Below are 24,820 nucleotides of genomic sequence, written 5' to 3'. Positions count from 1 at the left end.
GACAGTCCACTTTTCACGGAAGTAAATCCTCGTTGGAAGAAACTGCAGTTTCCTATTGGTCAGTATGTCTTGAAATTCTATATTTTCGCTTCAGTGTATCAATTTCTCAAAAAATATTCCCATTAGAGTCAAACAAACTTGCAATTTTGTTTCTGAGCTTCATGCTAAGCATATCTATTTTGTATGTTTTTCTATATGTACTCAAGACATGTATTTTTGTGTAGTGTGGCTAGTATATTGCTATATGAGGAAACTCAATGCAGCCTAATTTCTGTTTTTAATTAACAGAAAATTCAGAACATTCCCAAATGAAACAGGTGCAGCATATGTATGGTTACGTATATCTGTCGCGACGTGGTATGCCACGTCACCATTAAGAGACGCATGTGTTGGTGTTGTTTTGGAATGGCGTTTGCCTGACAATTTTATAGAAATCTTGTACTTTTCGGTCGGTCTAAACGACAGTAGCATCTCCACGATGTTACCAACTGAGGTCTTTACGTGTTTCCCCGGTCAGATGTGGGACAGAGTGTTGTCAAAGGTAAAGAAAGCGGTGGTTTTTATGGACGACAAGTGTGCTGAGAGTCTTCACTGGAACGGTGGAGCTACCAGTGTATTTGAGTCTGGTGCTCGTAATTTAAAACAGTTTTCGAGCTTCGAAGCCGGTGGTGAAAACGAACCAAAGGCAGTGTTTGTGGTGAGCACTTTGCTCAAAGGAAGAACAGCGGACATTATACAAGACATAGTTGGCCTCAGTCATTTTCAGTACTGTGTCGTCTTCACCACCGTAGCCCACTCCATACACCTCCTCGCTAACAATGTCACTGCTGTATTAGAGGGGAACCCTGTGTTCGAGCAGTTTGAAGATAAACTGTGCGAATGGATGGGAGATATGAATTATACCGCTGAAGTCATGCATGCGCCCGTGGTCTTTGCTCCGGTGTCACCACAGCTCTTTCTCGCGCCCACCTTCGCGCACCTGTTCCCACTGCTGCCACGGGACCTCGAGGCGATCAATATGAAGCGCCCAGAGAAGAAGAGGTTCGGAAGCTTGACTGATGTTGACTTGCACTCTCTTACTCCAGAGCTGCAGATTGAAATTAAATCTCTAGCCTCTGCGGTTAATTCCATGTTTGAGTCCACCAGCACCCGGGAGGAGAGCTTTGCCTTGGGTCCAATGAGCCGTCTCATCGCTGGGGAACTTGCCAATCATCCTCAAGCCAAAAACCGCAGAAAGACAGCCCCCAATAAAGCATCCATCGTCTTCATCGACAGGACACTGGATCTAACAGGTGCACAACAGTCTTGTACAACTACTGATATCCATAAACATGCCAAGCTGCAGCCCTGAGTGCAACATTCACACTTTCCACATGTCAGAATTATTTAATTGCTGCACCTCCCTGCCTAACAGAAAGGGCATTTGATTACCATACTTCCTTATTCCATATTCTATTCCCCTTACACACAGAATTAATTCATGTTTACATGGAGCTTGTTTTTGGTTTAAATCTCTCTCTGTTTGTCTTTGTCCTCAGGGGCTGCTGGTCACCATGGTGACAGCCTGGTGGAGAAGATATTGACTGTGCTGCAGCCTTTGCCAGGACACACCACTGATGTGCAGGTGGACATGCTGGAGCTCACTAACCTGCAGCGCACCCCTGACTCACAGCCTACCCTGGCTCCAGGCTGCCTCGTACAGACCCAGTGAGTACCTCTGTGCTGTAGCCGTTATAGCAAAAATATTATACTACTGTTGAAAAGTCCAATTTCACATGATTCATATACTATATGATAGTTCACTTTTATAGACCCTGGAAATACTTTTTTGAGAATCTATCTGGGATTTAAATATGGATGGAGCGAGATATTGTTAGGTTTAGGATTTGAAAGAGGGTTGCAGCTTGGCTGGGCCTATAATTATATTTCACGTAGGCACAGGGGATATAGGAAAGGCGGAGACTAGAGAATGGGTTTTGTAAGTTTATCTGACCTAGGTCACCTCTGTTCTTGTTTTCTCGTAATTTAAGCAAAAGTTTGCTTGATTTGCTGGCCTTTCTGCCCATGTAATTTCCTTTGGTCAGAGTTGCGGGTTAATCTGATTCTAGTTCTGCTATAATGTGTGTTTATCTATCCAAGGCTCTAATATATCATATCTACTTTATAACAAGGTTTTTAATGTTGCTGTAAAATAGAATATATTCTCAGTCAATTTACCTGGTAAAATAAGGGTAAATAATATATTTAGGTTAATTTATCTTGGCCCACAGGGGGTAAACAGGTTTGTGTGTTGTGCTGACTTTCTCTTCTCTCTCCCTCTCTCACCCACTCTCTCTGTCTCTTGCTCTCAATTGTTTTTCTCTGAATCTCTGTCATTCTCTCGCTCTTTCACCCTTCCTACCTCTTACGTTTATGGGGGAACACATGACTTGTATTAAGTAAGATGTTCAGTGGAGCTTGCCTCCAGTCTGGCCATTGGGTGTGCACGTGTTGGCCTCTTATGGTGAGGCTGTTGTACATGGCAGGGATTAGTTCTAACATCATGTGTTCCACTCTTCCTCTGCCTCTTCATGTGGTTGCAGGAGGAAAATACTTTCATTGGCTATGAAAACGGTTGGCCAGCTCTGCTTTACAGTATTTTCGACCTCTTGTCTGCCTGAATGGTCACCCGCTCATACCCAGTGGGTGGTTGATCTGGAATGGAGCAGGCCCTGTTTGAGCAAGGTGGGAGGTTTAGTTCTAATGGAACGGTTCTGCTGGTTCTGCTGGGTAAGAGCAGCTCAGACACAGAGGGTACTGTAGCGTTTAATTTGAGCACATCGGGGGTAGAGCAGGCCCCACTGACCCCCAGACAGAAGTCTTCATCTGGAGCATTTAGGCTACACCAAGCACCTGCACATTCCCACAGATCTCTCACCATGTGGGTGAACTCAATTTACTATGTCCTGATTAGCAAATCCCAGAATGTGTTGATCATTTGGAGTTTCTGGTGTCTCTACAGAAACTCTTGCAAATGCAGCCTACTTCAGACTAGCCATATTTTCTAACATCCAAAAAGGGGGATTGAGGTGAGGGACAAAGCTGCAGTTTGTTGACCTGGATTGGGAAGCAGACCTTTGGGGGTGTTAGGCTGTATTAGATAGTATCCTCTTCCTCGCTATCAGTTTTTAGCATCAGCATTCAGACTTTCATCAGAGAGCGACTCCGAGCCAAATGTGTTATCGCAGAGAGCAGTCGGGAAGGATGGGATCAGCTATCTCTCGCTCTCACACACACACACACACACACACACACACACACACACACACACACACACACACACACACACACAAGTGGAGATAGCAGTAATAGGATGATCTCGCAGTCAGGGGCCGTGGTGTCTGTAGAGGCTGAGTGTGTGATGTGTGCCAGCAGGAGCGTTATTGCCTTCCCTATCTCAGAGCAGATGGGCCAGTTGAATCTTATCACATCTGTTTAGGAGATTGAGGCGTAGCCCAGACACACTAAGGTTAAAGCACCTGGAGCTCCTGGCCCATTTTACACTCTCAAAGAACATTTGTTCACTGTGGAGTGAAATTACAATCTTTTGGTCTAAAGTTGTAATGTGTTTGTCTATACCGGATAGATAGTTTAAAGTTTTTAATGTCACAAGTACGGTGCAAGAAAGGCTTTTCAAACTCAAAAACCAACAATGCAATAATCAGTAGAAAAAACACACGAGAAATAAGAACAATTATGAAGAACAAATAGAATGGTTAATGCAGCATCAGGCTGGTTCCACTAGGCTAATGGCTTTATGCACATGTTTTGATTTATTGATGGAAGGCTTGGGATCAAGTCTGTATAGATTGGCTGTGTAGCCATGTTCATATGATACAGGTACAGTATGAATTGTTATGCTTGGCTGGTTATGGGGCCCAGCCAGGCTACACAGTATGATTGGCTGTATTATGAAATCCCTCCCAGTCAGCATTGATATTTGTGTCTGACCGCCTCGTCTTATGTAGCAACATTTTAAATAGTGTTTTTTTACATTGTATAAAAGTAGAGACTCAGAGCTACAAAATTGTATATCATACACTGCATTTGAGGAATAATCAGAAAGTATTTCTGCTTTGAAAGTTGATTAACTTGAAACCCCACTTTTGAGAAAATGTCCCATGAATGTTTTTGATACACCTACTGGAGACCTTTACTTTGTCTACACCCTCTTAAGCTTTATCCCCACACATCTCTTTAAGGATTCACATGTGAGGCCATGTGCTAAACAGAATGAGTAGTTTAGTAAACAACTGAAGATTTCAAGACTAAAAGTGGTAAAAGTAGTAGCATACAATAAGGAAACTCCTGGGTGACAATTTTATGTGTTTTCCTCTGACATCGCCTATTATATAGGTTCTGGATGGCAGGAAGCTCGGCCCCAGTGACGTACTGGGCCGTACGCACTACACTCTGTAGCGCTTTACGGTCAGATGCCGAGCAGTTGCCATACCCAGGCGGTGATGCAACTGGTCAGGATGTTCTCGATGGTGCAGCTGTAGCACTTTTTGAGGTTCTGGGGACACATGTCAAATCTTTTCAGTCTCCTGATGGGGAAAGGTTTCCTCATGCCCTCTTCACAACTGTCTTGGTGTATTTGGACCATGATAGTTTGTTGGCGATGTGGACACCAAGGAACTTGAAACTCTCGACCCTCTCCACTACAGCCCTGTCGATGTCAATGGTGGCATGTTCGGCCCGTGTTTTTCCTGTAGTCCACGATCAGCTCCTTTATCTTGCTCACATTGAGCTCATCTTTGTCGGTGATCAGGCCTACTACTGTTGTGTCCTCAGAACCTAATGATGGTGTTGGAGTCGTATTTGGCCATGCAGTCGTGGGTGAACATGGAGTACAGGAGGGGATTAAGTACACACCCCTGAGGGGCCCCAGTGTTAATATAATAATAAATAATATATGCCATTTAGCTGACGCTTTTATCCAAAGCGACTTACAGTCATGTGTGCATACATTCTACGTATGGGTGGTCCCGGGAATCGAACCCACTACCCTGGCGTTACAAGCGCCATGCTCTACCAACTGAGCCACAGAAGGACCACGTTGTGTTGAGGATCAGCGTGGAAGATGTGTTGATGCCCATCCCTCACCACCTGGGGTTGGCCCATCCGGAAGTCCAGGATTTAGGTGCAGAGGGAGGTGTTTAGTCCCAGGGTCCTTAGCTTAGTGATGAGCTTCATGGGCTCTATAGTGTTGAACGCTGAGCTGTAGTCAATGAACAGCAATCTCACATAGGTGTTCCTTTTGTCCAGATGGGAAAGGGCAGTGTGGAGTGCGATTGAGATTGCGTGATCTGTTGGGGTGGTTTGTGAATTGGAGTGGGTCTAGGGTATCTGGGAGGATGCTGTTGATATGAGCCATGACAAGCCTTTCACAGCACTTCATGGCTACCGACGTGAGTGCTACGGGGCGGTAATCATTTAGGCAGGTTAGTGCCAGTCTGTGGTGGTAAATGGACAGCTATGAAAAATATGAACTCAGCAAAAAAAGAAACGTCCTCTCACTGTCAAATGCGTTTATTTTCAAAATGTGTAAATATTTGTATGAACATAACAAGATTCAACAACTGAGACATAAACTGAACAAGTTCCACAGACATGTGACCAACAGAAATGGAATAATGTGTCCCTGAACAAAGGGGGGGTCAAAATCAAAAGTATCAGTCAGTATCTGGTGTGGCCACCAGCTGCATTAAGTACTTCAGTCCATCTCCTCCTCATGGACTGTACCAGATTTGCCCGTTCTTGCTGTTAGATATTACCCCACTCTTCCACCACCGCACCTACAAGTTACCGGACATTTCTGGGGGGAATGGCCCTAGCCCTCACCCTCCGATCCAACAGGTCCCAGACGTGCTCAATGGGATTGAGTTCCGGGCTCTTCACTGACCATGGCAGAACACTGACATTCCTTTCTTGCAGGAAGTCATGCACAGAACGAGCAGTATGGCTGGTGGCATTGTCATGCTGGAGGGTCATGTCGGGATGAGTCTGCAGGAAGGGTACCACAGAAGGGAGGAGGATGTCTTCCCTGTAACACACAGTTTTGAGATTGCGTGCAATGACAGCAAGCTCAGTCCGATGATGCTGTGACACACCGCCCCCAGACCATGACGGACTCTCCACCTCCAAATCGATCCAGCTCCAGAGTACAGGCCTCAGTGTAACACTCATTCCTTCAACGATAAACGCAAATCCAACCATCATCCCTGCTGAGACAAAACCGCTAATCGTCAGTGAAGAGGACTTTTTACCAGTCCTGTCTGGTCTAGCGACGGTGGGTTTGTGCCCATAGGCGACGTTGTTGCCGGTTGTGTCTTGTCAGCCTTACATCAGGCTGACAAGCCCTCAGTCCATCCTCTCTCAGCCTATTGCGGACAGTCTGAGCACTGATGGAGGGATTGTGCGTTCCTGGTGTAACTCGGGCAGTTGTTGTTGCCATCCTGTACCTGTCCCGCAGGTGTGATGTTTGGATGTACCGATCTTGTGCAGGTGTTGTTACACGTGGTCTGCCACTGCGAGGACAATCAGCTGTCTGTCCTGCCTCCCTGTAGCGCTGTCTTAGGCGTCTCACATTACAGACATTGTAATTTATTGCTCTGGCCACATCTGCAGTCCTCATGCCTCCTTGGAGCATGCCTAAGGCATGTTCACGCAGATGAGGGACCCTGGGCATCTTTCTTTTGGTGGTTTTCAGAGTCAGTAGAAAGGCCTCTTTAGTGTCCTAAGTTTTCACAACTGTCTTAATGACCGTTCCACATGTGCAAGTGCATACATTTTTCATGGTTCATTGAACAAGCATGGGAAACCGTGTTTAAACCCTTTACAATGAAGATTTGTGAAGTTTGGGATTTTTACGAGTCCTGAAAATGGGACATTTCTTTTAGATGAGAACTCTCTTGGTAGATAGTGTGGTCTACAGTGCTTCTTCCTTTAAAAGTTGTCATACTGCAGCACACCTTGCGGGCTGCTGCAGCATTCTATGGCAAGTTATTTAATTGTCAGACATTTTTTTAACGTTAATGCAAGTTAGTGCTAGTTTGACCACCTGAGGGAAACTTTGAGAAGTCTCCCATATTGGCATTACTAGAGAATTTAAAACCTTTTTTTGTGAAACATAGACATGGGATTGATTTGAAGAAATGTGGCTTAATTAATTTGATTATAGTTTTGGTGTTTCTATTCTGAGAAATGAAAAACTAAACCCTCAGAGTTTCCGTTAGGATGGAATGGAAAATATTGCGCTGTACAACGTGAAGGTCAGGAGTAGGCTACAGCATAAGAGGATTGCAGGATTCTAAATTAATATCTATGGGGCATAATATTTCCACACCCTAATTGTAGTGTAACCAATACTCATTTTGCCTATTGTAGGCCTAAAGTATATCTACAAATACTTTCTTTAAAATGACATGTCTCTCGGCCAATTACATTTAGAGGATTGGAGGGTTCTGAATGAATATCTAAGGGGCATTTTCTGTTAGGATCTGTGAGAATATCTAAGGGGCTTTTATATCATTCTAAATTGAAATTGGGTTTTTAGTTTTGTAATAAGGCTTGCTTCCTGCTTATGGCTAGAAAGAAGCTTGTTCAGGACACTTTTCTCTCTGTAATTGATTATGGTGATTTGTTGTATATGCATGCAACCTCCTCTGTCTTACAGAGACTGGACTCTGTTTTATCATGCATCCTTTCACTTTGTTACAAATACCAAGTCACTCACCCACCATTGCACATTGTACCAAATGTTAGTTTGGACCTCATTTTATATGTGCAGAAAGATACATTTGTATGTGTTCATCTACAAAGCCCTTTTGGATAAACTCCCTCTAGTCTGGTCTCCTTCACCACCAGCAGTTACCATACCCGGTCTGCTAGGTGGTTGCTACTTAAAGTCCCCAGGACATTCACAGTATGAGGCAAGACTGCCTTCTCTTCTTGTGCACCAGACGCATGGAATAATCTACAATCCATGCTTCATCTAGATATGTTAGTGCCACTGAATGAATTTAAAATATTGATGGGAGACTCTGTTACAGAGAAGTGTAAATGCTTTTCTTAGGCTGGATCATGTTGTTGTATCGTTATGTTTTAATTATGTAATGTATTGATTGTTGCTGCCTTCTTGGCCAGGTCTCCCTTGAAAAAATACTCTGGGTCTCAATGGGCTTTTCCTGGTTAAATAAAAAATAAATGATGATAATTGCTTTGTTTAAAAAGTAATTGATATTTTGGAGATTTTGTTTTCATTTAACCTAGAGCGAGTGAGGAAAAAGGCCATTCTTGGGGTGAGACATTCTCACTAATTTGTAAATAAAGACAATTTGTTATTTAGAATTATTTAATTCTGGAGAAACCTAACTTGATTATTTAGTAGACATCACTTGCATATTTTCAGTCAACACATATATCTTAAGAATATCATGGAATATAATTGAACATTTTTGTTTCTCCATGCTTGTCGCAGAGCAGCGTGAAACGGTGATGAAATAGACATCCACAGCTATATATATATATATATATATATATATATTGGAGATTTCATTTTCAAAAAAATGACAGTGAGCGATTGTAGGACAAAATAATATTTATAAAGGCCAAAATATAGCCCTGCTAATAGCCGTAACGATACTGTACAATGTGACCATGAGTATTTTCTATTAAGCAACAGTTTGTTTCCCTTCATTAGACAACTTTGTTCATGTAATTCAGTGATATTTATTCCAGTAGTAATTTGTTATTGATCCATAACTAAATCAACATTTTATTTTGAATGTTTTTATCATTATTTTATTAATGAAAGCATGAAGATGCTGATGAAGAAATACAGTACTGTTAAGTAAATGCTTTTACATTTGGATAATAAAGCATTTTGAAGATATAAGCCACCTGAATTTGTTTTAGGCTACTGTGCTGTCTGACAAGTAAACATAGCCTACAGTACATACTGTAGTAAACATAATATAGTGCCTAAATCCTTACATAATGGAGAGCAGGCCATGTCCAGACCTTCTCATGGCCTCAAGTACTTTCAATAATGGCTGTACTAGAGAATGCGGACACGCGGGAGACCGGGGTTCAATTCCCCGACGGGGAGGAATGAGTAGGCTGTCAATGTAAATAACCATTTGTTCTTGACCCCACCCATCCCTGTAGCGGGATAATTGTCATCCACAACCGCTGAATTGCATAGCGCCACATTCAAATAATATTACAAAAAATATTTATATTCATGAAATCACAAGTGCAATATTGCAAAACACAGCTTAGCCTTTTGTTAAATCCACCTGTCGTCTCAGATTTTGAAAATATGCTTTACATCAAAAGCAATCCAAGCTTTTGTAAGTTTATCGATCGCTCGACAAAACATGATGTACACTTAGCATCAAGTAGCTTGGTCACAAATCAGAAAAGCAATAAATGATTAATTTTACCTTTGATCTTTGAATGTTTTCACTCACAAGACTCCCAGTTACACAATAGATGTTCATTTTGTTCCATAAAGATTATATCCAAAATACTTCCGTTTGTTTGGCGCGTTATGTATAGAAATCCACAGGAAAGAGCGGTCACGACACCGCAGACACAAATTCCAAATAATATCCGTAATGTCCACAGAAACATGTCAAATGTTTTTTTTTATAATCAATCCTCAAGTTCTTTTTAAGATATATAATCGATAATATATCAACCGCAACTGTCTATTTGTAAGTGGCTCTGGATAAGAGCGTCTGCTAAATGACTTAAATGTAAATGTTAAATGTTCCTCCATTATCATAAGGTACTCTACCTCAGGCGAGCAATACCTCAAGACTTCTTTAATATTAGACATCGCGCACCAGCTGTTGACAAATAGACACACACCCACACCTCGTCTTACCAGACGTAGCTTCTCTGTTCTGCCGGGGCATGGAAAATCCCGGCAGCTCTATATTATCCATGTCGTCGTTCAGCCATGACTCTGTGAAAGATATTAGTTTTTATGTCCCGTTGGTAGGATAATGTTAATCGTAGGTCATCAATTTTATTTTCCAATGATTGCACGGTAGCCAATAGAACGAATGGCAGTGGGAGTTTACTTGCTTGCCTACGGATTCTCCGAAGGCAGCCTGACCTGCACCCCCTTGTCCTGTCTTTTCTTCACTCAAATGACGGGGATTTGAGCCTGTTCCCGGGAACGCAGTATATCCTTCTCATCGGACTCGTTAAAGGAAAATGCTTCTTCCAGTTCGAGGTGAGTAATCGCTGTTCTGATGGCCAGAAGTTATTTTGGGTCAGTAACATTTTGTACAAAATAAGTTGAACAATGCAAAAAAATAACAAAATAGTTGGTTAGGAGCAGGTAATACGTCAGCCATCCTCTTCAGCGCCATCTTACCTCCCATACTGTGTTTTGATTGGCTTTGTAATGAGCCGTGTTTTTAAAGGGATACTTCTGGGTTTAGGTAATGAGGCTCTTATCTGCTACCCCAGAGCCAGATAAACTCATTGACACCATTTTTATGTCTGTGTCCAGTAAGCAGAAGTTATTGGCGCGTAAAACCACCTCTAACTAGCGTTACCCATAGACTTCCAGCCATTGCGCTATCTACTAGCATGCTAGTTAGCATTGGCTTGCAAAACTACCTGTAAACTTCATGCTGGCTACAGAGACATACAAATGGTATCCTGAGTTCATCTGACTCTTGGGAAGTAGATAAAGAACCTTATTGCCTAAATCCCAATGTATCCCTTTTAAACAGTAGACAGGGGCCTAATTTGTTTTTTTATTGTATGATATTTCCCTTTTGAAATTGTAGGTTAGATCACTGTTTAGGGCTCCTATGGGTGGTTGTTGATTTTAGCTTCCCAAAAAGACTCATGACTTTGCTGTGCAATTAGTATGACGTTTCATGACCTGGTGTGAGTTTTTACCTTCAACACGAGCCTGGACTTTAACTGTGTTTTTCCAGCTCGTACCAGAGAGAGCCTAGATTTTTTCTAAAGTCTAAAAGTTTGCTGTGTGCCTACATGTGTTTTGCATTTAAGTTTGCTTTGTGTTCAAGGTTCTGTCTTTGTCGGTGAGAGTAGGCTTTGTCGGTGAGAGTGGTGGTTTTGAGCATTTTTTGTGCTGTTTTTCAGTGTTCATGTGGACCTTTGAAACTCTGCATTAGTGTATAGTATGAATGTGGTGATGTTGAGAGAGTGTGTGAAGTCAGGTATCCTCCTGACCACTGTGTAATGTAATGTGCTTGGCTTGTACTCAGGTTGGTGCTCTTTGATCCTGTACGGGACACATGAATGTTTCCCCCTTTCAGACTGAAACCAGCACCCCCACCACTGGGCACCCTGGACTCTGGTCCTATGATGGGCAGACAGGCGGGTAAAGGCAGGGGTCGGTGCGGGTGGCCAAGGTGTTCTGGGTCTGGTCCAGGGGCTGCCAAGACTTGAGACAAGCTTCAGAAAAAAGGACCCAACCGCACCCTGCCGTGAAAGCTCAGCAAGTCTGACTCGAAAGAGGGAAAACACACCTATTTCTGTACGAGCTGGGAAAGGAGAGAGTTAAAAGAGAGAACACACAATTATTTCTGTGGCAGCTGCGTGGTAAAGACATGGGAATGAACAGGGATGGAGTTCACCAGCCTGTAGTCCTTAAACCTGGAAAGGATTTACCTCTGGTTCGTTCAGCCATTCCTATGGGGAAAGAATAGGGTTCTGGGATAAATGTTGAAAATATGGTCAACACGGGCTTATTAGATCTTATACATTTTGTTATGTAAGTCAGTTAACATGCCCTTTATGAATTATGAAGCCTTTATGTGCTTTTTTTGGTAGTTACGTATTTTATTCGGATGCCCATTAGTTGTTGCAAAAGCAGCTAAAAAAATGCTTAAAAATTCACAAAAAGTGACATTAGCTGATGAAGATTCTCATAGAACAAAATGTATGAGATCTCCTAAGTCTGTGTTTACCACAGACCATTGCGGAGTTGGTGCCTACAAAAAGGCTCCATAACTATTGCTCTCTATAGGAGAGTGTGGCGAGAGGACTTGCTGGGGGAAAAATAAAGAGACATGGGTGTGGCCTGTGTAGGTTACCCACTGTTGTTTTCTTTGGCCACACCCATCCTCTGGGTTTCATTTAGTGACAGCTTTGCTTTACTTATGAGCCTGTCAAAATATTGTTCAGCTCTATATCACACACCCAGCAAGGCCTCTTTCCTGAGGGTGTCTTAATATTCTTGGATGAGTTATGTACTGCAGTATATACTGACCATGCAGTGCTAGCGAGGATGTTTTGAGTATGGAGTTTTTTTTTATTTAAGCAGAGCGGAATATGAGGAGAAGAAACCAAGATAATATTGAGCACTGGATTGACCACTAGTTTACAGTAAGAGAGAGTCTCTGGAGGGTGTCATCCTGTTCTACCTGCAGGCCTGGTTTTAGGCTCCAACCTCTAACACTGCTCCACATCTCATCCCCGATAACTTCTGGGCCAGGGCCAGCTATAGGCGGCTCACTAACCCAGAGCTTGCTAATAATGATGGCATGATTAGTATGCAACTTGACCAGACTCATCTACAGAGGACAGTCTCACGTGAGTCCTTAGTGTTGAAGGCGATGATTGACGTGCCTCTCCTACTGTATGCGTCTGTGTGTTGGAGGGCCTAGAGTGGGGGGGGGAGACTGGGGGGGGGGGAGACTGGACTAGGGTGGGGGGAGACTGGACTAGGGTGGGGGAGACTGGACTAGGGTGGGGGGCTGGACTAGAGTGGGGGACTGGACCAGAGTTGGGGGGGGACTGGACGACTAGAGTGGGGGAGGGGGACTGGACGAGAGTGGGGGGAGGGAGACTGGACTAGAGTGGGGGAGGGAGGGAGGGAGACTGGACTGGACTGGACTAGAGTGGGGGGACTGGACTAGAGTGGGGAGGGACTAGACTAGTGGGGTGGGGGAGGGAGAGACTGGACTAGATTGGGGGAGGGAGGGAGGGAGACTGGACTGGACTAGAGTGGGGGGACTGGACTAGAGTGGGGGGGGACTAGAGTGGGGGGGGTGGACTACAGTGGGGAGGGACTAGACTAGTGGAGTGGTGGGAGGGAGAGACTGGACTAGAGTGGAGGGGGAGAGACTGGATTGAATGGGCTGGGGGAGGGAGAGTCTGGACTAGAGTGGGCTGGGGGAGGGAGAGAGTGGGCTGGGGGAGGGAGAGACTGGACTAGAGTGGGCTGGGGGGGGAGAGACTGGACTAGAGTGGGAGGGAGGGAGAGAGAGACTGGACTTGAGTGGGGGGGGGAGGGATGGAGATGCTTGAGTGGGGTGAAAGATCGAGAGAGGCTAGAGTGGGGTGAAAGATCGAGAGAGGCTAGAGTGGGGTGAAAGATCGAGAGAGGCTAGAGTGGGGTGAAAGATCGAGAGAGGCTAGAGTGGGGTGAAAGATCGAGAGAGGCTAGAGTGGGGTGAAAGAGATCGAGAGAGGCTAGAGTGGGGTGAAAGAGATCGAGAGAGGCTAGAGTGGGGTGAAAGAGATCGAGAGAGGCTAGAGTGGGGTGAAAGAGATCGAGAGAGGCTAGAGTGGGGTGAAAGAGATCGAGAGAGGCTAGAGTGGGGTGAAAGAGATCGAGAGAGGCTAGAGTGGGGTGAAAGAGATCGAGAGAGGCTAGAGTGGGGTGAAAGAGATCGAGAGAGGCTAGAGTGGGGTGAAAGAGATCGAGAGAGGCTAGAGTGGGGTGAAAGAGATCGAGAGAGGCTAGAGTGGGGTGAAAGAGAGCGAGAGAGGCTAGAGTGGGGTGAAAGAGAGCGAGAGAGGCTAGAGTGGGGTGAAAGAGAGCGAGAGAGGCTAGAGTGGGGTGAAAGAGATGGGGGCAAGAGAGCAATGATGATGAGGGGAGACAATTAAGTGGGGCAGAGAGGGAGATAACATTTTTGAAAAATAACTGTACACTACAACCCAAAAAGGCCTGTGGTGCTGATGGTATATTAAATTATAATGTTAACAGACCAATTAAAATTGGCTATACTCAAACTCTTCAACATTATCCTGACTGCAGGTATGTTTCCTGATATTTGGAACCAAGGATTGATCACACCAATCAATTTATACAAATGTATACCCTCCACACTCTAATTGACGAACAAGTAAACCAAAACAATCTACTCATGTTTTGTGGACTTCAAGAAACCATTTGATTCCATTTGGCACAAAGGTATTTTTAAAAATAAACTAATAGAAAATGGTATTGAAGGGAAATAGTATGCTGTTATTAAATCAATGTACACTAAAACAAATGTCCTCTTAAAATTGTCAGTAAGCAAACAGACTTCTTCTCTCAGGGACGTGGAGTGAACCAGGGCTGCCCAATAAGTCCAACACTATTTAACATCTACATTAATGAATTTGCAACAACATTAGAAGAATCTGCAGCACCTGGTCTCATCCTACACAACACTGAAATCCAGTTTCTGCTGTACGCAGATGACCTGGTGCTGCTGCTGTCTCCCACTAAGGAGTAGTTACAGCAGCATCTAGATCATCTGCACAGGTTCTGTCAGACCTGGGCTCTGACAGTTAATCTTAGGTTTTGTCAGACCTAATGATATTCCAAAAGAGGTCTGGAAATCAGGATCACAAATATCAATTGTATTTGGACACAGTTCTATTAGAACACAACAAAAATGACATGCATCTTGGACAAAGTATTAGCAACACAGGTAGCTTTCACACGACTGTGAACGAGAGACAAAGCAAGAAGAGCATTCTAGGCCATTGCAAAGGAATATTAAAATCTAAATTCCAATTAGAACAAATTGCTCTATATAGCAGTGAAGTATGGGGTCCAATCTCTAATGATTTACCAAATGGGAAAAACATCCAAACAAAATACTGCATGCAGAGTTTTGCAAGACTGTATTGTAAGTGCAAAGAAAAACTCCAAATAACTCATGTAGAGCAGAATTGGGCCAATACCCCCTCCTTCTTAGAATAGATACATTTACATTTACATTTAAGTCATTTAGCAGACGCTCTTATCCAGAGCGACTTACAAATTGGTGCATTCACCTTATGACATCCAGTGGAACAGTCACTTTACAATAGTGCATCTAAATCTTAAAAGGGAGGGGGGTGAGAAGGATTACTTATCCTATCCTAGGTATAAAAGAGCCATCAAGTTTAACAACCATCTAAAAACAAGTGACCCCCAAACGTTTAATCACACAGCCCTACAATGTCAAGAGATAAAACAAGAGAAGAGTCCCCTCAGTCAGCTGGTTCTGAGGATCAGTTCACTAACCCATACCAGCTCCATAGAGCCTCAGGCCCAACCAAATCCTCACAAAGCAAAGAGAAAGTATCACCTAATGGAAAGACACCACAAGAAAACTTCAATGCTATTTGGCTCTAAACAGACAGTACATGGTAGCAGACTATCTGACTCCAAACTAAGAGAATTTTGGGAAAGAAAGATTATCATTCACTACAAAGAGTTTTAAGATATACAATTTGAAGGATGAAAAAACATATTTATTGGGTGAAAAGCCTAGATGTGTAGTTTTGGCAGCCAAATATGTGTCCTCCTGCCACAACCTGAGGGACAGCCAGTTAAAACTGCAATGTAATGTCAATAATATTTCTTGTTTTGGACCGTGCCATGTGGCTTCTTAGTCTGGTTGAGACCTGGCTGCTGTTATTGCTTTAATGTGTTATTATTGTCATTAATATTGTTGTTGCTGTTAATGGTAATCCCATTTCCACTACTACTATAATTATGATTTATTGCTGTTGGTCCCACCATTGTTTGTTATATGGATACTTTGACAATGTAAGTAATTAAACTTGCATGTCTACTAAATTGAATTGAGAGAGAAAATGGGAGAAATAGAATGGAAGAGAGAGAGCGCAGCAGTTGCACTATATTCCTCTCATTTCCATCTTGCTCCCATTTTCCTTATCTCCTCATCCCTCCTTTAATATGGCCATCTTCTCTTCTGGCTCTCTCTCTCTCCCTGGGTCTCTCTCTCCCTGGGTCTCTCTCTCCCTGGGTCTCTCTCTCCCTGGGTCTCTCTCTCCCTGGGTCTCTCTCTCCCTGGGTCTCTCTCTCCCTGGCTCTCTCTCTCCCTGGCTCTCTCTCTCCCTGGGTCTCTCTCTCCCTGGGTCTCTCTCTCCCTGGGTCTCTCTCTCCCTGGGTCTCTCTCTCCCTGGGTCTCTCTCTCCCTGGCTCTCTCTCTCCCTGGCTCTCTCTCTCCCTGGCTCTCTCTCTCCCTGGCTCTCTCTCTCCCTGGCTCTCTCTCTCCCTGGCTCTCTCTCTCCCTGGGTCTCTCTCTCCCTGGGTCTCTCTCTCCCTGGGTCTCTCTCTCCCTGGGTCTCTCTCTCCCTGGGTCTCTCTCTCCCTGGGTCTCTCTCTCCCTGGGTCTCTCTCTCCCTGGCTCTCTCTCTCCCTGGCTCTCCCTGGCTCTCCCTCCCTGGCTCTCTCTCTCCCTGGCTCTCTCTCTCCCTGGCTCTCTCTCTCCCTGGCTCTCTCTCTCCCTGGCTCTCTCTCTCCCTGGCTCTCTCTCTCCCTGGCTCTCTCTCTCCCTGGCTCTCTCTCTCCCTGGCTCTCTCTCTCCCTGGCTCTCTCTCTCCCTGGCTCTCTCTCTCCCTGGCTCTCTCTTCTCTGGTTGTGTTCATAAATCCTGTTCAGTTAGTAGTCTCTCCTGCCAGGGGACACAGACAGAACAGACCAGAGACAGGCCTTATGTCCTGTGGTGTTCTGGGATGTTGATAGCAAATTCTCTCCATTTAACACACTCCCCCCTGTAACACACACTCCACTCACTGTGGAAGGACCAATGCTTGCGACTGGCTTTTAGCAAGCAAATTAATTTATTCGCTTGTTACTGATCTCTTGCCTGCTAACTGCATCTTGTGGTTGTGTGACTGACAGAGGTTGAAGTCAGTACAACTGTATCTAGTACAGCATGGAATATCATACTCTGTCAATGATTAGGCCAACCAATCCTGCCCTGATAACTTCTGCATCAGTGCTGCTTCTGTATGACACTTGTCTTGGTTGTACTTGGCTAACTGGTGATGCAGACATGTTGCTTGACTCTGTTGAGTAGCCTGGTCAAGTGGATCATTTATCCTCCCCATTTATCCTCCCCTCACTAAATACTTTTAAGTAAGGAGCTATACCTTCTAGGCAATGCTTTTCTTGCTAGATTTTTGGAATGTGTGGAGCCATAATCTTTTTTTTGGGTCCATTCCATTTGATTGAGGCTGAAATCTTCTTGATTACAGCAGCAAGTTATTCTACAAACATTTACAAACAGGCTGTGTAAAATGTTTGAAATATGAATCATTTCTAACCCACTTTACAAATACAGGCACATAGGATCAGATCTGACGTGAAAAAGATCTGATGTGAAAAGATCTGTGAATGGTCAAAAGACCAATTTGTGGAAAAACTACCAGAATTGAGCTGCTTGTCTGCCTAAGTGTCTGCCTGCATGACTACTAGACTTGGACTCAAATGGTCTTACTGTAGCTGCTAGGTTGAAGGGATCCTGAGTTTGAATCAGACTCATTCTTTACTGCTGCGTCACAAGCTTCCAGGAACAACCTACCCTCAGACCTATTAACTAGTGGGAGATGGTGTGTGTGTGTTGCGTGCAGGTTTGTGTGTGGTAACTCATGGTAACTCATGCCTGGGCATTTGATGCACAACTACCTCTTCTTAATGGTGTTCATCATTACACATCTGATGGAATTTAGCTTACACACACACACACGCAGATACACACAACCATGCACTGTTTAAGCAGCCAGACTGACCGGTTAGGTCAGCATGGGTACACAGTCTACAGAAGGGATAAGAATGCCTCCTTCAGGTTTAGAGTAGCCTCTTCTAGCAGTGGGAGCCAAACTGGAGCTGCTCACACGTGCAGGAGGTCAGGCACATGCACCTCATGGCCTCAATACCCGCTCCAGTAGAGAAGTTACTCTACAAGACCCTCCATAGTAGAGCAGTTACTCAACAAGACCCTCTATAGTAGAGCAGTTACTCAACAAGACCCGCTCTAGTAGAGCAGTTACTCTACAAGACCCTCCATAGTAGAGCAGTTACTCAAGACCCTCTATAGTAGAGCAGTTACTCAACAAGACCCGCTCTAGTAGAGCAGTTACTCAACAAGACCCTCTATAGTAGAGCAGTTACTCAACAAGACCCGCTCTAGTAGAGCAGTTACTCTACAAGACCCGCTCTAGTAGAGCAGTTACTCTACAAGACCCTCTATAGTAGAGCAGTTACTCTACAAGACCCTCTATAGTAGAGCAGTTACTCTACAAGACCCGCTCTAGTAGAGCAGTTACTCTACAAGACCCGCTCTAGTAGAGCAGTTACTCTACAAGACCCGCTCTAGTAGAGCAGTTACTCTACAAGACCCGCTCTAGTAGAGCAGTTACTCTACAAGACCCGCTCTAGTAGAGCAGTTACTCTACAAGACCCGCTCTAGTAGAGCAGTTACTCTACAAGACCCGCTCTAGTAGAGCAGTTACTCTACAAGACCCTGGCTGGTTATGGGGCCTTGACTCACACCTTTCCAGTGCAAACCTCATCCCGCCCACATCTGACCCAACCACAGGGGAAACACCAGGAGAGAGGGGGGCAGGGGACAAATTTGAACCATACCTCCTCAACCTTTTATGAGACCTCACATCTTCCTGGAACCCACAAAGATATGCAAGCTCATGCCCCCCCTATCTCTTTCTCTCTTTCTCTCCCCCTCCCAATTCAGTTTATTGGCATGGGAAACATATGTTTACATTGCCAAAACAAGTGAAATAGATAATAAACATCACACAAAAGTTCCAAAAGAATAAAGATGTTTCAAATGTCATATAGTGTTGTAACAATGTGCAAATATTTAAACTACAAAAGGGAAAATAAATAAATATGGGTTGTGTTTACAGTGGTGTTCGTTCTTCACTGGTTGCCCTTTTTTTGTGGCAACGGGTCATAAATCTTGCTGCTGTGATTGGACACTGTGGTATTTCACCCAATAGATATCGGAGTTGATCAAAATTGGATTTGTTTTTGAAATCTTTGTGGATATGTGTAATTTTTGTTCATTCTTTCCAATGTGTCAAGTAATTTTCTCATGATTTGGTTGGGTCTATTTGTGTTGTCTTGGGGGTCTGTTTGTGTTTGTGAACAGAGCCCCAGGACCAGCTTGCTTAGGGGACTCTTCTCCAGGTTCATCTCTCTGTAGGTGATTCTGCTTAGCATCCAATATTTGGTGTTTTACACTGAGGATATTTTTGCAGAATTCTGCGTGCAGAATTTTTATGAATTCTTGGTTGGTGAGCGGACCCCAGACCTCACAAGCATAAAGGGCAATGGGTTCTATAACTGATTCAAGTGCACACACACTTACACGAACAGTGTACATTAGGACCCATACTCACACACATGCATACATGCATATGGCCAAGTCACAGCCCAGGTATTTAAACAGCGATAACTGTGCTGTTTTTATGACACTCTTAAGCATAACAGCCCGTCTCTACCCAAGCCCAGCACACAGCTAAGCCAATGATGCCGTCTTCCTGAGGAAAAATCTTCAACTGATTTCCTATAAATTACTCCAATGTCTCTGTCATGCTTTTCAGGGAGTTTGTGGCGTTTGTTGAACATTTTAAACATTCTTCCCACCCACATTCATCATCATAGTGAAGTAAACCAACCTTTTTGTCTGGCTGTGGACCTTCTAATGTTCTGTTTGTGGAGCAGCAGTGAGTCTCTCTTATCTTTGTCTCCTTTTCAGTGTGAAGATGGCGGGTAGCCCAATTTGAGCTCCTCTCTCGCCGTCTGGAACAGATTACATCTGATATTAAACACATGGCAGCAGTTAGACACAGAGAGAGAGAACCAGAGTTGGAGGAAAAGGAGAGAAAAAAAGAGACAAATAAGAGAACTTGATTTTTAACATTTGAGATCCGTGTCGGCAAACCCCTTCCTCCGTATTCTTTCTCTCTTCCTCTCCTTCATCTTTCAGAGTAGAAAGGAGCATTATTTAAAAAATATATATTTTCTTGTCTTTTTTTCACACCAGATACAAACTAACATGTACGAACAACAACTTACAGACGCAAACGACTACATCTCATCTCTCCAGATCCGCATGCTCACAACTACAACCCTAGTGCCTGCATTCTCACAACCCCAACCCTACAACCCTAGTGCCTGCATGCTCACAACCCCAACCCTACAACCCTAGTGCCTGCATGCTCACATCCCCAAACCTACAACCCTAGTGCCTGCATGCTCACATCCCCAACCCTAGTGCCTGCATGCTCTCAACCCCAACCCTACAACCCTAGTGCCTGCATGCTCACAACCCCAACCCTACAACCCTAGTGCCTGCATGCTCACATCCCCAACCCTAGTGCCTGCATGCTCACATCCCCAACCCTACAACCCTAGTGCCTCCATGCTCACATCCCCAACCCTACAACCCTAGTGCCTCCATGCTCACATCCCCAACCCTACAACCCTAGTGCCTCCATGCTCACATCCCCAACCCTACAACCCTAGTGCCTCCATGCTCACATCCCCAACCCTAGTGCCTGCATGCTCACAACCCCAACCCTACAACCCTAGTGCCTGCATGCGCACAACCCCAAACCTACAACCTTAGTGCCTGCATGCGCACAACCCCAAACCTACAACCTTAGTGCCTGCATGCTCACAACCCTACAATCCTAGTGCCTGCATGCTCACAACCCTACAATCCTAGTGCCTGCATGCTCACAACCCTACAATCCTAGTGCCTGCATGCTCACAACCCTACAATCCTAGTGCCTGCATGCTCACAATCCTAGTGCCTGCATGCTCACATCCCCAACTCTACAATCCTAGTGCCTGCATGCTCACATCCCCAACCCTACAACCCTAGTGCCTGCATGCTCATATCCCCAACCCTATGACCCTAGTGCCTGCATGCTCACAACCCTAGTGCCTGCATGCTCACAACCCTAGTGCCTGCATGCTCACAACCCTAGTGCCTGCATGCTCATATCCCCAACCCTACGACCCTAGTGCCTGCATGCTCACAACCCTAGTGCCTGCATGCTCACAACCCTAGTGCCTGCATGCTCACAACCCTAGTGCCTGCATGCTCACAACCCTAGTGCCTGCATGCTCACAACCCTAGTGCCTGCATGCTCACAACCCTAGTGCCTGCATGCTCACAACCCTAGTGCCTGCATGCTCACAACCCTACAACCCTAGTGCCTGCATGCTCACAACCCTACAACCCTAGTGCCTGCATGCTCACAACCCCACAACCCTAGTGCCTGCATGCTCACAACCCTACAACCCTAGTGCCTGCATGCTCACAACCCTAGTGCCTGCATGCTCACAACCCTAGTGCCTGCATGCTCACAACCCTAGTGCCTGCATGCTCACAACCCTAGTGCCTGCATGCCCACAACCCTAGTGCCTGCATGCCCACAACCCTAGTGCCTGCATGCTCACAACCCTAGTGCCTGCATGCTCACAACCCTAGTGCCTGCATTATTGTTTGCCACTTGACCTTAAATTGTACCAATTTATTTTTCTCGGGTCACTTATACTATTTCAATAATAAGTAATTTGATTTTTCCATTTAGTTCATGATGGTGGATTGATTGATTTCCAAGTTTTTAGTATTTGTTTTTTCAATATGAGTGATGAGAAGAGAATCGTCCAGCCCATTGGGACTCCCTACACCCATTGGGACTCCCTACACCCATTGGGACTCCCTACACCCATTGGGACTTTTCCATTTAGTTCATGATTGGGACTCCCAAGTTTTTAGTACCCATTGGGACTCCCCACCCATTGGGACTCCCTACACCCATTGGGACTCCCACCCATTGGGACTCCCATTGGGACTCCCTACACCCATTGGGACTCCCTACACCCATTGGGACTCCCTACACCCATTGGGACTCCCTACACCCATTGGGACTCCCTACACCCATTGGGACTCCCTACACCCATTGGGACTCCCTACACCCATTGGGACTCCCTACACCCATTGGGACTCCCTACACCCATTGGGACTCCCTATACCCATGTCTTGAAATATGCAGACAGACGGATTTAAAAAACGTTTACATTTGAATACTTCTGGCAGCCAGCTTTCTAGCTCCTCCCATCACTTTTGGACTTTATAACATTTCCAGAAAGCATGGATTATTGAGTCATTGTTAGTTTTACACTTTAAATGTATTATTATATATATATTTTTTTAAATATAACATTTATTTAACTAGGCAAGTCGGTTAAGAACAAATTCTTATTAACAATGACCGCCTACCGGGGAACAGTGTGTTAACGGCCTTGTTCAGGGGCAGAACAACAGATGTTTTACCTTGTCAGCTCGGGGTTTCGATCCAGCAACCTTTCGGTTACTGCCCAACGCTCTACCCACTGGGTTACCTGCTGCCCCACTAAAGACTGCCGTGGTGCTGTAGAATTAGTGACTTTTGTCTCTTGTATAATCAATTCTATACATTCCGTTTATACTGGTTTATGCATACATTTTGGTTAACTATAATTTCGTTAGTTATGCTCCAACATTCCCTCCATCTTGTGCCAACATCAGTTATTTTTAAGTCTTGCTTCCAATAGTTACAAAAAAAAATTCTAATAAATTGTCCGTTGGATATGTTCTCTGGCAGGTTTTGTATATTTTCCCTGTTATATGAACATCCTTTTCTGACTCAAATAAGATTCCCTCAAGGTTGCTCTGATGTGTAAAATATATTAAAAAAATATATATATATATATTTTGTGATATGTTCAAATACAGTTGAAGTCAGCAGTTTACATACACTTAGGTTGGAGTCATTAACTCGTTCTTCAACCACTCAAGTCGGTTAGGACATCTACTTTGTGCAAGACACAAGTAATTTTTCCAACAATTGTTTACAGACAGATTATTTCACTTATAATTCATTGTATCACAATTCCAGTGGGTCAGAAGTTTACATACACTAAATTGACTGTGCCTTTAAACAGCTTGGAAAATTCCAGAAAATGATGTCATGGCTTTAGAAGTTTGTGATAGGCTAAATTGACATCATTTGAGTCAATTGGAGGTGTACATGTAGATGTATTTCAAGGCCTACCTTTCAACTCAGTGCCTCTTTGCTTGACATCATGGTAAAATCAAAAGAAATCAGCCAAGACCTCAGAAAAAGAATTGTAGACCTCCACAAGTCTGGTTTATTCTTGGGAGCAATTTCCAAACGCCTGAAGGTATCATGTTAATCTGTACAAACAATAGTATGCAAGTATAAATCCCATGGGACCACGCAGCCGTCATACCACTCAGGAAGGAGACGCGTTCTGTCTCCTAGAGATGAACGTGCTTTTGTGCGAATAGTGCAAATCAATCCCAGAACAACAGCAAAGGACCTTGTGAAGATGCTGGAGGAAACGGGTACAAATGTATCTATATCCACAGTAAAATGAGTCATATATCAACATAACCCAAAAGGCCACTCGGCAAGGAAGAAGCCACTGCTCCAAAACCGCCATAAAAAGCCAGAATACGGTTTGCAACTGCACATGGGGACAAAGATCATACTTTTTGGAGAAATGTCCTCTGGTCTGATGAAACAAATATAGAACTGTTTGCCGATAATGACCATTGTTATGTTTGGAGGAAAAAGGGTGAGGCTTGCAAGCCAAAGAACACCATCCCAACCGTGAAGCATGGGGGTGGCAGCATCATATTGTGGGGGTGCTTTGCTGCAGAAGGGACTGGTGCACTACACAAAATAGATGGCATCATGAGGTAGGACAATTATGTGGATATATTGAAGCAACATCTCAAGACATCAGTCAGGAAGTTAAAGCTTGGTCGCAAATGGGTCTTCCAAATGGACAATGACCCCAAGCATACTTCCAAAGTTGTGGCTTGAGGACAACAAAGTCAAGGTATTGGAGTGGCCATCACAAAGCCCTGACCTCAATCCTATAGAAAATGTGTGGGCAGAACTGAAAAAGCGTGTGCGAGCAAGGAGGCCTACAAACCTGACTCAGTTACACCAGCTCTGTCAGGAGGAATGGGCCATAATTCACCCAACGTATTGTGAGAAGCTTGTGGAAGGCTACCTGAAAGGTTTGAGCCAAGTTAAACAATTTAAAGGCAATGCTACCAAATACTAATTGAGTGTATGTAAACTTCTGACCCACTTGGAATGTGATGAAAGAAATCATTCTCTCTACTTTTATTCAGACATTTCACATTCTTAAAATAAAGTGGTGATCCTAACTGACCTAAAACAGGGAATTTTTACTAGGATTAAATGTCAGGAATTTTGAAACTGAGTTTAAATGTATTTGGCTAAGGTGTATGTTAACTTCCGACTTCAACTGTACATGTTGAGTGCTTTTCCAGTAGCAGCTTGGTGATCTTATTGACGTCTGCCCTCTACCTCTCAGGTCGTCCACAGCCAGGTTGCTATGGGAGACCATGCTTGCCAGTAAGCAGAAGGAGGCTGTGATGGAGGTCCGCAGACAGCTGGTGGAGGCCGCCAGCAAGGAGAACCTGCCAATCAAGATGGGTCTGGGTAAGGAAGGGCCAGGACACATACACTGACTCAGTGTTGACACTCCAAATGAGCAGGCGCACTCTGACTCGCTCTCTCGCAAATCCCAATGCCACAGAATACACAGACCCTGTCTGATCGAGGGCTAAATAATAACACGGGGACATTACTGCAATCAGTAAACACATCATTGCATTATTTTGAT

The 24,820-nt window shown here is 44.4% G+C and overlaps 1 protein-coding gene across 1 annotated transcript in view; it reads left to right on the top strand.

Moving 5' to 3' along the window:
• The first annotated feature begins 466 nt into the window (after nucleotides 1–466).
• Nucleotides 467–24,820, top strand: part of LOC118392472 (sec1 family domain-containing protein 2) — a 198,320-nt gene continuing 173,966 nt past the window's right edge. The window contains exons 1-3 of the mRNA XM_035784486.2: nucleotides 467–1,292; nucleotides 1,539–1,707; nucleotides 24,509–24,636. Coding sequence (XP_035640379.1) covers nucleotides 479–1,292; nucleotides 1,539–1,707; nucleotides 24,509–24,636 — 1,111 coding nt within the window. The 5' untranslated portion in view covers nucleotides 467–478. The remainder of the gene's footprint in view (nucleotides 1,293–1,538; nucleotides 1,708–24,508; nucleotides 24,637–24,820) is intronic.

Source organism: Oncorhynchus keta, chromosome 1 (genome assembly GCF_023373465.1).
Source record: "Oncorhynchus keta strain PuntledgeMale-10-30-2019 chromosome 1, Oket_V2, whole genome shotgun sequence".
Taxonomy (NCBI): domain Eukaryota; kingdom Metazoa; phylum Chordata; class Actinopteri; order Salmoniformes; family Salmonidae; genus Oncorhynchus; species Oncorhynchus keta.
The sequence above is the reverse complement of the archived record's forward strand: the minus strand, read 5'-3'. Positions and strand labels throughout refer to the sequence as shown.